The sequence below is a fragment of the Scleropages formosus genome, chromosome 6 (genome assembly GCF_900964775.1).
Source record: "Scleropages formosus chromosome 6, fSclFor1.1, whole genome shotgun sequence".
In the NCBI taxonomy this organism is placed as follows: domain Eukaryota; kingdom Metazoa; phylum Chordata; class Actinopteri; order Osteoglossiformes; family Osteoglossidae; genus Scleropages; species Scleropages formosus.
This window is the reverse complement of record NC_041811.1, coordinates 35,218,205-35,232,557: the sequence shown is the minus strand read 5'-3', so window position 1 is coordinate 35,232,557 and position 14,353 is coordinate 35,218,205. Positions and strand designations below refer to the sequence as shown.

General features: G+C 43.7%; 1 protein-coding gene across 2 annotated transcripts; it reads left to right on the top strand.

Moving 5' to 3' along the window:
* Positions 1 to 3,328: 3,328 nt before the first annotated feature.
* On the top strand, positions 3,329 to 14,012 carry LOC108933845 (SEC14-like protein 2). Of its 2 annotated transcripts, none has more exons than XM_018751219.2 (12): positions 3,329 to 3,382; positions 4,976 to 5,051; positions 9,413 to 9,456; positions 9,947 to 10,006; positions 10,142 to 10,330; positions 10,475 to 10,570; positions 10,939 to 10,999; positions 11,735 to 11,818; positions 11,944 to 12,050; positions 12,753 to 12,892; positions 12,995 to 13,164; positions 13,358 to 14,012. In XM_018751219.2, the coding sequence occupies exons 1-12, from the start codon at positions 3,347 to 3,349 to the stop codon at positions 13,507 to 13,509; spliced, it is 1,215 nt and encodes a 404-aa protein (XP_018606735.1). In that variant the 5' UTR covers positions 3,329 to 3,346; the 3' UTR covers positions 13,510 to 14,012. The 2 variants fall into 2 exon arrangements, with proteins under 2 accessions (XP_018606735.1, XP_018606728.1); XM_018751212.2 differs by having other exon boundaries at positions 3,329 to 3,400.
* Positions 14,013 to 14,353: the final 341 nt, after the last annotated feature.

Here is a 14,353-nt window from a genome sequence, read left to right as displayed (position 1 = left end):
TCCTGTGTCTCCAAGTCCTCCTGGTATCCCTTGACCTCCTGCTCGTCTTTTGGATTACGTCTTTCGGATTCTCCTTTTCAACCACGTTCGCAGAGTCAAACACGGCAGATAAATCTAACACGCTGGTGCTTTGATTCATTCAGCCCATAATTGAGATTTCATTGGCAGAATAGTGACTTTGAGAATTTTTTTCTCTGGACATTTAAGGATCTTTGTAGAGCAATAATCTATCCATGGTACTGTCCATTTCTCTCCATTGATCTACTACACAAATTGTATAAAATAATAAAACTCTTATTATAAATATAAGAAGAATGTGGTACATTATTCATGTTTAACTCCAAAGTGATGTACAGTGTTGAGTACAGTAATTTATCCGTTTATACAGCTGGGTAATTTGTATAGTACCAAGCGGGAGGCTGGATTCAAGGCTGTGTCCTTAGGTTATCGTCAGAGCACATTGTCAACTGTACCTGGTGTCCCAAAGTCAGACGTTACCCCTTACAGTCCCGAGTCCAGGCTGTGTTGAGAGTCTGACCTGTTCACTGGTAGCTGTGACAGTAATACCTGAGTTCTCTGTTCTTCCTTTTACAAAATTGTTTGACAGGGTATTTGGAGAGAAGGGGGTGCGGTGGCGCAGTGGGTTGGACCAGGTCCTGCTCTGCACTGAGTCTGGGGTTCGAGTCCTGCTTGGGGTGCCTTGCGACGGACTGGTGCCCTGTCCTGGGTGTGTCCCCTCCCCCTCCGGCCTTATGCCCTGTGTTGCTGGGTAGACTCTGTGACCCTGGAGGGGACAAGTGATTCAGAAAGTGTGTATATGGAGTGATGCTTTACATGACATGTTTAAAACAATATGTGTGACTGGTAAATAAGAGTTTTTCAGAAAACTGTAACAAATATGTAAAATATGTATCAACATACTATGTATTTATGTCCATTATAAAGGCAGTTTTAGTAGTTTAATGGATTCCCTTCAAGTCCTTTTTTCTCTGTAAAAGAACATTCATAATGTTGTTCATAACAATTACTATATGTTTGTTGCTTTGATTCCCTCACATTACTGCTGCAAATTCTACATTTACATCACAGTATTAAATACACACACACATACACACACACACACACACACACACACATTTTCAGAACCGCTTGTCTCATACGGGGTCGCGGGGAACCGGAGCCTACCCGGTAACACAGGGTTTATGGCCAGAAGGGGAGGGGACACACCCAGGATGGGACACCAGTCCGCCGCAAGGCACCCCAAGCGGGACTCGAGCCCCAGACTTACCAGAGAGCAGGACCCGGTCCAACCCACTGCGCCACTGCGCTCCCCCAGTATTAAATATTTCAGGTTATTTTATTTGTCTTCCGAATACAAAGGCCACGTCACTGAGACTCAGGCTGCTGTTGTGAAAGTTGTAGCAGGCGGTACAGCGAGTCTGAGCTGTGAAACCAGTAGTCCTTCGTCAAACTGTAGTGACTGTAGAGCGTGGAACCAACAGCGGGAGTGAGTGAGTTAGTGAGGTTTACACCATGTGATTCTCAGGACAAAAACCCTCCTTTAAATCCAACTGTAATTTACATGAGCAGTTACTGAGGATGGATGGATGAATGGATGGATGGATGATTTTCTGTTCAACTTTCCCCACAATGGGAGTGATGGATGCTTTTTCCTAAAGCAGCAGGAGGGGCAAAGGGGTGCGGTGGCGCAGTGGGTTGGACCGGGTCCTGCTCTCACCAGAGGCTGGTGCTGGGACACATTAAGGACACCATCCCAGACACTTTGGACCCACTGCAGTTTGTCTACCACCACAACAGAGCCACTGAAGACGTAATATCACACACACTTCATACCATTCTAGCTCACCTGGACAACAAAAACTGCTATGCAAGGCTATTATTTGTGGACTATAGCTCAGCATTTAACACTGTCATCCCGACCAAGCTGATCCACAAACTACTAAGTCTGGGCATGAGTGCCGCATTGTGCAACTGGAACCTGGATTTCCTCACCAACAGACCCCAGCATGTGCAAATTGGTAGAAACACCTCCTCCCCACTAATCTTCAACACTGGCACTCCACAGGGAAGTGTCCTGAGCCCAGTGCTGTATTCCCTGTTTACACATGACTGTGTGGCCAGACCCACCATTGCGGGTCTGATCACCAACAATGATGAGAGGGCCTACAGAGAGGAGGTGAGGCTCCTGGCAGAGTGGTGCCAGGACAACAACCTGTCCCTTAAGGTCAGTAAAACTTAGGAGTTGGTGATTGACTTCAGGAAACAGGACACGGCTCATGCACCCATATACATTGGGGAAGACATTATAGAGAGGGTCAACAACTTCAGGATCCTAGGAGTCACCCTCACTGCTAAACTCACATGGACTGAGCACACAGCATCGACTATCAAAAAGGCCCATCAACGCCTCCACTTCCTCAGGCGTCTGAAGAAAGCCAGGATGTCCACTACAGTCCTCACCACTTTCTAGAGGTGTGCTGTGGAGTCCGTCCTCACAGAGTGTATTACATCCTGGGGTTGCAGCTGCTCCATACAGGACAAGAAAGCCCTACAGAGGGTGGTCAAAACGGCTCAGGAAATCATCGGCACACAGCTACCAGTAGTAAAGGACACCTACACCACACCCTTCCTCAGAAAGACGATGCGCATCACGAAAGGTCATAATCACTCCACACGGGCACTTTTCTCTTCTCTGCCATCTGCAAAATGGCTTAGGTCTATTCAAACCCGCACCGCTAGGTACAGAAACAGCTTTTACCCCACTGCTATAAGAGTATACAACACTCGCCAACGTGCCACCTTTAGTAACTAGAGTTGGACTGCTCCACCCAACCACATTAGCAAATCAAATAGTCACTTTAAGCATTCTCATTCTCACATTCTGAGTTCTCTGGCTGTCTACTAGTATTATTGTTACTACGTTACTGTTATTTATTGTTATTGCTATTTGCATTATTTTACTCACTGTCATTGCCATTGTCATTGCTTTGTTTTGCACAGTATTTCTATTGTCTTTGTCCTGTCCATAGTTTGTGGAGAAGCATTCAGCAAAAGAATTTCATGATACTTGAACTTGAACTATCAGAAGACGAGCAGTGGTACTCAATGTGGGGAAACAGCGCCACCCTCGTTATAATGGGCGCTCAGGGAACAGCCTCGCAGTGGTACTCAATGTGGGGAAACAGCGCCACCCTCGTTATAATGGGCGCTCAGGGAACAGCCTCGCAGTGGTACTCAATGCGGGGAAACAGCGCCACCCTCGTTATAAAGGGCGCTCAGGGAACAGCCTCGCTGAGAGACACAGGTTTGCGCGCCCGAGGGAGCCATGAGCGGTCGTGTGGGAGACCTGAGCCCGAAGCAGGTAGAAGCGCTGCAGCAGGTGAATTCCCCGTCCAACTCCTGCGCGTCCTTGCGTGTTCAGCATGTTTTACTGGGATTTACTGAAACTATATTATTATAGAATATGTTACATTCCTACTATGGTCTTGGGTGCATCTTAGTCTGACGAATTAAAAAATTGTATCAAAATTCTATTTTGGTATCTTTTGTTGAAACACTTTCAAACTCTGTTTCTATTACTGACAGTGCAGCAGGTGTGAGTCGTAACTTTAAATGACCTTTTTTTTTAAATGAGTTATTTATTTCAAGGGTGCGGTGGCGCAGTGGGTTGGACCGCAGTCCTGTTCTCCGGTGGGTCTGGGGTTCAAGTCCCGCTTGGGGTGCCTTGCGGCGGACTGGCGTCCCGTCCTGGGTGTGTCCCCTTCCCCCTCTGGCCTTACGCCCTGTGTTGCCGGGTAGGCTCCGGTTCCCCGTGACCCCGTAAGGGACAAGCGGTTCTGAAAATGTGTGTGTGTGTGTGTGTGTGTGTATTTATTTCAACAAAAAAAGTCCTAGTAAATACTTATATATACGTATAATTATGTACATATCTTGTCAAAAGTTATTCTCATCATGGTGTTTATGTATCTTTATGTAAGAGCATCCAAAGTATTCTGTACAGTTTATAAACCAGAAATAAAATTGTATTCAGACACTGTTCACGTTCCCTTGTGCTGTGAGATTTTCGTTCGAAGTTCAAAATCCACCTAAAGTAAACATTTTTAAATGTTTGCCTTATAGGGTTAGAAAGGCAGTTTTAAAAAAGCTGGGCATTACTGTGTGTTTGTACAGTTCATGTGTGTTTCTGTATGTTGAGCAGAAGGGTTGTGTTGCTGACATGGGGGGGCAGAACAGTGCCCCCCCCCCCAAAAGTCCCACAGGTTTAACTTGTGTAACTCCTCTGGGTGTTATAGGTAATATTTTTTGGCCCTCCAAAATTTGGCAAGTTGTTATACACCTGGTTCCCCAGGAATAGATCCAGCCCACAATAGTGAAAGCATCTGTGTAAAAACTAAAGAACTGGAAGTCTATTGTATGTACTTCAAGGGCATGTTAGGTGGGGTCACTATGTCATGTCAATGTAAATTATTATTATTCTTATTATTATTATTATTATTATTATTATTATTATTATGATTATAAGGGGGGTGCGGTGGCACAGTGGGTTGGCCCGGGTTCTGCTCTCCAGTGGGTCTGGGGTTCGAGTCCCGCTTGGGGTGCCTTGTGGCGGACTGGCGTCCTTCCCTGGGTGTGTCCTCTCCCCCTCCGGCCTTACGCCCTGTGTTACCGGGTTAGGCTCCGGTTCCCCGCGACCCCGTATGGGACAAGCGGTTCCGAAAATGTGTGTGTGTATTATTATTTTTGTTGTTGTTATTTCTCATTAAATAATTTCTTGGTGCTTCAGGTTTCTCCTAATGTAATGTACAAATTGTATTTTTACTGAGATATACATCACTCTGGAGAAAAGCATTTACTAAATGAATAAATGTAAATGTAAATGTCTAAATCTGCCTCAAAAACATTTTGTTTTCATTCAGTTTTCCTTTCTTTTGAATGTTTTTTTTTTCGTTGCTAGTTTCGAGAGACAGTTCAGGATATTTTACCCTCTCTTCCCGCTCAGCATGACCATTTCCTTCTTCGCTGGCTCAGAGGTGAGACTACATAAAAGCTGATGTTAAATGAAATGTTGTGGTATGTGCTTTGAAATTAATGTTTGCAACCCACGTTGGATGTTAAATAAGTTCAAATTGTTGTCTAACTATGGACTTTCAACTTCAGGTCTTGAAGATGTGCATTCCTAATGCATTGCACAGAAGATAGTCTTTCCTAAAATTTATTCCCCAGCCAGTCTTCTTAACACAATCTAATGATCCCCACTTCCACAGAATATGTGATAGTTGCACTTTATGGTAGTTTTCACTTCACTTTTCATTTTTACAGTGCTATTACACATCTCCTTCTTTGTCTTATGGTCAATGCTTCTGTAATAGATTCTGGATCACTTTGACCCTGCTCAGAACAAGCAGTTACTAAAATTGAACTGAACTGAGCTGAACTGAGCTGAACTGAGCTGAACTGGACTGAACTGAACTGGACTGGACTGGACTGGGGGCGGTGGCGCAGTGGGTTGAACCAGGTCCTGCTCTCCTGTGGGTCTGGGGTTTGAGTCCTGCTGGAGGTGCCTTGCGACGGAAGGGTGTCCCGTCCTGGGTGTGTCCCTTACGCCCTGGGTTGCTGGGTTAGGCTCCAGCTTCCCCGACCCCGTATGGGACAAGTGGTTCAGATGGCGTGTGGAATAGACTGGACTGGACTGGATTGGATAGTACATACTTACTGTTTCCATACCTCTTGGTTGTCAGGCTAATTTGGTACTTTTCCTAGACCTGAACACAGTCCTAATTTATTTTTAAAATGTCTTCTTGAAAACTGTCTGTAAGAAAACCATTTATGAAAAATCTTATTCTCATGTATGTGAAGCTACATCATTGACCTGGTGGAAACTAATTCCTCAACTAACCCAGTAAGAGATTTCTGAGAATATCTGATAATCAATAGCACAAACATTTATGTGGAGCTTCTGAGAACTGTAGGCTCACCTGCTTTTTCTCCGTAGTGCTGCTCACCCAGAGACAGATGGTTTATATACATGAGTTCACCTTTTGCACTCTTCTTTCAGTCTGAATTTCATTTGAGTGGTTTCTTTTGTATAGTCTAAAATCTGAAACAGCTGTCAGAGCTGCTGCGCAGTGTCTGGTTCACAAATACAGGAAAGCCACCTAAGAATCACATTTATGCATTTTATGGCAAAAAAAAATTAAAAAATCTTTGATCACAACTGCAGGTTTAAAAAAATGAGTTTGAGGAGATGGAGGTGAACAAGAGTATGAATCAAGCTGCTTTTTTGAAAATAATACGCTCTAACGCTAAGGAGCTAATATTACACACACACAGTTTCAGAACCGCTTATCCCATATGGGGTCACGGGGAACCGGAGCCTAACCCGGTAACACAGGGCGTAAGGCCGGAGGGGGAGGGGACACACCCAGGACGGGACGCCAGTCCGCCACAGGGCACCCCAAGCAGGACTCGAACCCCAGACCCACTGGAGAGCAGGACTGTGGTCCAACCTACTGCGCCACCGCACCACCGCACCCCTTGACCGCTCAATAATAGCAACCACAAAAAGCAGGAACCAGTTTAATGATGTACAGAGACGGATGGGTGGCTTCTCTTGGCCTGATGAAGGAATGGAGCTTTAGAGGTCCCAACCATCCTCAGACTAGTCAATATCAAATCATCAAAAATCAAAGTAAAGAAAGGTCTGTATCTTGGAAGAGACTAAAGCTCAGTAGTTTTAACCATGAAAATGCTTTATCATTGTTGTGCTTCATGTTTATCTACATAGATTTAGCATAATAAAGACATATTAGTTTATACACCCTTATCTCATCCAGGGAAGTCTTATCAGAGGTATTGTTCCAGGTGTTGTTATGGGTGATGAACTGTCTTTTCCTGAGCCTAGATTGGTATGTCTTAGAAAGCCTCCAGTTCTAAGTTAAGCAAACATAGAAGTGCCAGCCAGTCAAATCAACCTCTTGGTAATCATTTGTGTGGTTTTCTAGGCAAAGGAGGAATGAAAGTGGATTACCAGTGTCTTGTTGCATGCATGTCTGGGGGTGAAAGTACAAAGAGAAACATGTGAGCTCCAGACACCCTGAGTTGGATTGGAATCCAACTCTACCAAGCAGCTTAGGAGATGTGAAGCACCCAATTTATCTGCTGTGCTGTCATGTCCGTTTTGAAATTTTAATGCTCCGAAAACTGAGAAATCTAAGAGGAAAATATTTCTCAAGCTATACTTGAATAAAATCAGTCCAGCCGCACCAGTGGTAAAGCATCGGACTTTGTACGCTTGGATATATGACATCCTGAGGTCATTGACTTGTCTTCTAGATAAGAATGTCAAAGGTAATTTTGGATGGAAAGATCAAGTGTTTGACCAGTGGAGTCTGATGTAGGTCTGCACCCCTTTTTTCTTTTTATTTTATTTAAAGCCTCACTTCTATTTAACACATAGGAGGGTCCAGTGGTGCAGGGGTGCAGTGGGTTTGGCTGGGTCCTGCACTCTGGTGGGTCTGGGGTTTGAGTCCCACTGGGGGTGCGTTGTCACAGACCGGCATCCTTCCCTGGGGGTTGTCCCCCCCCCCAGCCTTATGCCCTGTGGTGCTCGGTTAGGCTCCGGCTCGCTGCAACGCTGCTTGGGACGAGCAGTTTCAGTGTGTGTGTTCTATTTAACTGAGTTATAAGGCTCAAAACATTTTAATGCAGCCTGTGTGTTGACAAATTTGCCCATCAAATGCCATGTATGAGATGTGTGATTGATTGACTGAAGTTACCGGTCTTCTAGTGTGGCCTGTGTGCTGAAAGAGTTATTAATTCATTTAGTTACATTAGTGGATTTATCTGGTTTATGGGCAGTTGTGTGGTTTTTGGAGGCTTTGGTTCTGAGTCACAGCCACAACTAGTTCCTGCAGAAGTTGATCCATCATAATCAAACGACCTTGAAAAAGTCCGCATTTCTAATGACAAGTACATTTTCATGTGCTTTATCACCATGGTTGTAGTAATTTAATTTAATGTATTTTAGTAACATTACAACAAATAAAATACAACATTTTATTTGTATTATTTGTATTATGCCTCTGATCCTTTGTTCAGTGCTCTGTCACTGTGTGAGAAGAGCACTCAATAAAAATAAATTGATGTGAATTTGGGGGCGTGGTGGCGCAGTGGTGCAGTGGGTTGGACCGGGTCCTGCTCTCTGGTGGGTCTGGAGTTTGAGTCCCACTTGGGGTGCCTTGCGGCAGACTGGCGTCCCGTCCTTGGTGTGTCCCCTCCCCCTCCGGCCTTACGCCCTGTGTTACCGGGTTAGGCTCCGGTTCCCCGTGACCCCGTATGGGACAAGCGGTTCAGAAAGTGTGTGTGTGTGTGTGTGTGTGTGTGTGTGTGTGTGTGTGTGTGTGTGTGTGTGTGTGTGTGTGTGTGTGTGTGAGAGATGTGAATTTTATTCCATGACATGTCAAGTGGTGTATAGTTGAAAACCACCAGTGGTGACATTTCCACTAATCTCAATTACACAGAGTTTGTAGTTTGTGACTTCACCCCCCCAGGGAGCGTGTTTAGTAGTAGTGTGTAAATGAGGTGAACACATAGTATTCGACTATTTCAGTCTTTGCACACCACCACAGCTCTGCTACCTGCAGTGATGGCTGAAATAATCCTTACTAAAGCAGAACTCACAATGAGTTTTGCTTTTTCTCACTCTCTCACTCATTTTCAGTAACCTCTTAGGCAGGGTTACCGTGGTCTGGAGCCTATCCCAGAAGCACAGGGCACAATGCCATGCAGGGTTCAACCCAGCCAGGATATCAGTCCATAGCAGAGCAGTCTCACACACACACAGTCACACACTATGACAATTTAAATTCACCAGTTCACCTCAAACTCATTGTTGGCCTGTGGGAGGAAACCAGAGTATCCAATGGAGACCTACGCAAATGTGGGGGACAACATGAAACATCGCTAGAATCCTTCGGTTTCACCAGGGAAAGGCAACTATTTATCTTTACACACCCATAGTGTTGTGTGGACTTTTTTTAAATTTTGTTTGATTTTACACAATTATAATACAGAAAATAATCTGAGCAGCCCAGTCAAGAATGTGGCTGAGAAAAGATTTTCAGTACAATGACTGGCTCTCATACTTATTTTTTATCTTGGTTCATTGTCCGCACAGGTTACTGGGGATAATGTGTGGGTTCATGTCTTCAGCTAAGGCTGCTTGCAGCAATGCCTTTTACATTGTGTTTGTGTATTCCTTTCATTCATTTCTTTTATGGTTCCCTTCATAAAATGTTCTTCCTATGGGAAGATGTGTGTTTCATGTCAGAAGGTAAGACCAAAATGAGTAAAACTAATGGTAACGTTCATTGTATTTTCCTTTAATTTTCAGCCAGAAGCTTCAGCGTGCCAAAAGCAGAAGCAATGCTCCGAAAGGTAAAATTTTCTATTTGGCTTTTTTTAAATCCTCTAAACACAGATATAAGCCCAAAATATTTTTAGTCTGACTGGAATTCATCTGAGTCCTTGGGTTTCCTCTCATATTCTAAAGATATTCAGTTACGATGAATTGGACACTCGAAATTGTCCATAGTGTGTAAGTGTTTGGCTACCCTGCAATGGATTGGTGTCTTACCCAGGGTGTACCCCCTAAAGCTTTGCGCTCGGTGTTTATAGGATAGGCTCCGGACCATTGTGACTCTCAGAAGTGGTTTTTGGAAGTAAATGATGTCATCTTCTGTACATAATAGTCCAAAGACATGCTGTTCAGGTTCCCCCATAGTGTGTGAGTGATAGAGAGCGTGTGTGTGTTCCACCGATGTATGGCTGGTAACACTACATAGTTTCCATCATAACTCGCTTTGGGGAAAAGCGTCTGCTAAATAAATGAATGTAAATGTAAATGTAACTGTAATCTCTTATTCAGCATGCAGAGTTCCGGAAACACATGAAAGTGGACACTATAATCGACTGGCAGCCACCAGAGGTATAGACGCAAAAGTTTCGTGTCCCTCAAATACTGATATACAGTTGAAACAAAAAATTAATTGTCATGTCATTTGACTGTTATTACTGCAGAGGCACATGGCGGCTTCGTACAAAGTGCATGCTGTAATTCCAGGTTATTGAAAAGTACCTGTCGGGGGGTATGTGCGGTTACGATCGAGAGGGGAGTCCTATTTGGTACGATGTGATTGGCCCTCTGGACCCAAAGGGCCTCCTCTTCTCTTGTACCAAGCAAGACTTCCTGAGGTACAAGATCCGAGATACAGAGCTTCTCCGGAAGGAGTGTGAGAAGCAATCCAAGAAGGTTTGTTCTGAGAAACATTTCCTGAAGAGTCCCAGAACTGAGTTGCCTCCAGAATTCAATTTAGTCCTCACCATTTTTGAATATCTTCCAACAAACAGTCTCAGACCTTAACCATAATTAATGACCCACCTAACTGTCTCCCAGCTGGGGAAGAACATAGAGTCCATCACTTTGATTTACGACTGTGAGGGCCTGGGCCTGAAACACCTGTGGAAACCTGCAATTGAAGCCTATGGAGAGGTACCAGTCCTGTGACATCATACACCCCCTTCGCCCTTTGATAGAAAATGTGCTGTTCTGAGGCCAAATATGGTCATCATGAAATCCAGTACAATGCAATTAAAGGACATAAACATACCTTTTTAAAGCTCAACACATCTATTTGTACTGCATGAGAGCAATGCATGATTCAAGAGCTGTCAAACTCATAAGTATGGACTCGAGGTAAGAGAGGAGCACAAACTCATCATATCACTTTCTTCAACTTGCTCATGTCCTTTTACTGATGCCCAGCCTTTGCAGATTCCTCTTTGGCTACTTTCTGTCCTTTGCAAGAACCGGTGCTCGTTATGATAAATATGTACACTTTTTCGTCTATGCTGGTGCAGGTGCTTACCATGTTTGAAGAGAATTATCCTGAAGGACTCAAGAGGCTATTCCTCATTAAAGGTGAGGGGTTTTTTTACCATTGGGTGACATTAATTACAGCAATCCCTCAATTTGCACAATTAATCCTTTTCTTTTAAACATCTGGATACGGCAAGACTATTTACCATTATTTTACATGGGAAAAATAATAATGCATTCCCAGGCCTTCCAAAAAATCCCAGTCCAGTTTTCCAACTTTCAGTAATAAAATTAATGTTAAAGTGAAGGCAACAATTTCAAATAAACAAGGCAATTTACTATAGTCAACTGTTACTGGATTCAGTGAGTGAAGAGAAGAACAGCTGACAGTGAGTTCTGTTGAGTGGAGGAGGGAGGAAGCTTGGCAGTCATTCTTGCACTGCCGCTGAACAAATACGTGAAAAAAGTGAACACAAAACAAAAAACCAACAGAAAACAGCTGATGGTACACTAGCACCAACTATAGTACATTACTGCACTTTTACTTCACTCATGTGACATGCGACTGTCGATTTTTTTTCCAAACACTTTGGATAAAGGTTGTTAAACTAAATTTTTCATTCAATGGAAAATTGGATATTAAAAGCCAAGAGCTGTTATGCTGAAATTTCAGATAAAGAAAGTACATAAGTTGACAGATTTAATTTTAGCATTTTTTTTCCTGAGGTTGTACACTAACAAACACTTTGACAAACCATGATATTTAGTTCTAGTACTTAGATGAAAAGTTTCCTTGTGATGTGCGTGACCTCGGAGCTCTCTGTTATTTCATGGCAGCCCCTAAGCTCTTCCCTGTTGCCTACAACCTTGTCAAGCATTTCCTGTGTGAAGACACCCGTCGCAAGATCAACATCTTGGGGGGTAAGCGGGGGTTCATTGAATTCATTGACACCTGTGATCATGTTGGTTTTAGAGGCCAAAGGGAAACCAAACACTGTAGTCATACATGTCATGTGTATGTTCACTGTCTCTCCACCTGCCTGCAGGTAACTGGCAGGAGGTTTTGCGGAAGTACATTGAACCCGAGCAGCTGCCAGTGACTTATGGGGGCATCCTCACTGATCCAGATGGAGACCCTAGCTGCAGGTCCAAGGTAGATACTGGGGAAGTCAACCATCCGGGTTTTCTTCTCAAAACTTGATATTGCTGATACTTTGCTAATTCAGATGCCTCTTTTTTCATAGTTTTTTTTAACAACATGCAAACTTAGAGCATGTGTTACTGTTCAAGAGAAATATATTTCTTCTAATCATCGGTCACTTGACATAATTTTGTAACTCTTCAACATAGACATTACTCATGAAAACCTTATTCTGAGATTTCACAATCAAAAAATGTTGTGAAGCTATGCACTGTTCATAAATCCTTTTGGTCTGCACCGTGGACTCAGGACCACGGTCGCATTAAACACACAAGAGTTTTCACTTTACCTTAGTGAATATACAGAGAGATGATGAGAAAAACATTGCGTCTCATAGTGAGAATTTGCTCAATTTTGACTGCTTACAATAGCAAGAAACTTGAGAGCCAGCAGATTATATGGTATAACACTTTTATAATCATCACAGACACAGGAAATTAATTTCAAATAATTTTTAAACGTTAAATCATTGGTAAGGATAGTAATCGTGATTGATGTTATCAGGTTCCTTATCGGTGTGGTTTATAGTACTAGGCGGAAAGGTGGTCCTAAACTAGTGCCTGGAAGCCGTACTCAAATATTCCAGACCTGACCTGGAGCTTTTATATTCAGCACTGGAGAAGTGCTTGAGTGTTTGGTGTTTCTGGCTCCTAGATAAAGTATGGAGGAGTCGTCCCAAAGTCGTACTACAAGCAAGAATCTGTCAAAGTGCAGTATGACCAAAGTGTTGTCATCAACCGTGGGTCCTCCCACCAGCTGGAATATGAGATCATTTCCCCAGGCTGCGTACTGCGGTGAGTGGCTTGCTGGGTAGTCTTTCCTTCCAGCAATATCCCCAAGTCCTAAGCAGATGTAGGCACGTTTTTCTCCAGCTTACCTACAGTCCTCGTTCCTAGGTGGCAGTTCGCAAGTCAAGGGGCAGACATTGGTTTTGGGATCTTCATGAAGACGAAGGTGGGCACAAGGCAGCGGGCAGGTGACATGTTGGAGGTGCTGCCTAGTCAGCGGTATAATGCTCACCTGGTGCCTGAAGACGGCTCTTTAACCTGTGCTGACCCCGGAGTCTGTGAGTAAAAGGGGTGGGAATGGAGGGAGGGGGTAGTGTGTGTATTTATTTCAACTCTCATAAAGGAACGTTTATTGATTGTCACAGAGCTTTCTTTTTGAGCAGTGGAAAATATTCCACAAACATTTTCTTAAGTCTGCCTTATGAAGACTTTGTAAAAGTCTGAAACAAATCGTGTCCTCGATCTTTGTAGATGTGCTGCGATTTGACAACACCTATAGCGTCCTCCAGTCCAAGAAAATCAGCTTCACGGTGGAGGTCCTGCTGCCTGACACTATGCCACAGTCACCAAAGAGTGAAGGAGGGAGCAAAGAGGAGTCCGAACCAAGTGCAAACAACCAATAACAGCACACTACTGACAATTAAATATGTAGAAGTTAAGATTCGGGTTCATTCGGTGCATGATGAGAAGACACCTTGAATTTTATTCCTTTTAACCCCGTAGAGTCTAGGCATTTCACACCATTTCATTTATACAAATCTACACACGCAGGGAGAATATGAATTCCTCAGTGGTTGAGCGCGATTAAAACCCATCTCTAACTGCAGAGTCCAGGTACCGTCAGATACCAACACTTTGCATTGTTCCGTGATATGCCACATGTGCACGTGTGATGGATTTAAACAGCAAGTTAAAAGTAAGGCCCACCTGTTCCTAAGGAAATTTACCTACACGATCATAATTCGGGAGAAATATAGTAAAAGAAATAGACTGTAGCATTTACTTTGTTTCTAACAGTAAATTTAATATTAAATATGAATAAAGGAGCAACAATGCTCGGATATGTGTGTTAAAAATAATTTTATTGCCAGGTATCATAACTTACTAATACACACACACACACACACACACACACTTTCAGAACCGCTTGTCCCATACGGGGTCACGGGGAACCGGAGCCTACCCGGTAACACAGGGCGTAAGGCCAGAGGGGGAGGGGACACACCCAGGACGGGATGCCAGTCCGTCGCAAGGCACCCCAAGCGGGACTTGAACCCCAGACCCACCGGAGAGCAGGACTGCGGTCCAACCCACTGCACCACCGCACCCCCTAACTTACTAATATTTAATACTTATTAATATTTAATAAAGGTATGGGTGTTAAAGGGACTTGCCTAATTAATGCATTAGTGTGGTCTAGTAACTGGTGAATCAGTCTTCTTTATAATACAGTTATGATTACAAACG

Excerpts from the sequence above, each read along its gene's own strand:
- LOC108933845 (XM_018751212.2), top strand. The coding sequence starts at position 3,347 with ATGAGCGGTCGTGTGGGAGACCTGAGCCCGAAGCAGGTAGAAGCGCTG. Across the intron at positions 10,331-10,474 it reads GTGAGAAGCAATCCAAGAAG|CTGGGGAAGAACATAGAGTC; the intron begins GTTTGTTCTGAG and ends ACTGTCTCCCAG. Across the intron at positions 12,893-12,994 it reads TCCCCAGGCTGCGTACTGCG|GTGGCAGTTCGCAAGTCAAG; the intron begins GTGAGTGGCTTG and ends CCTCGTTCCTAG.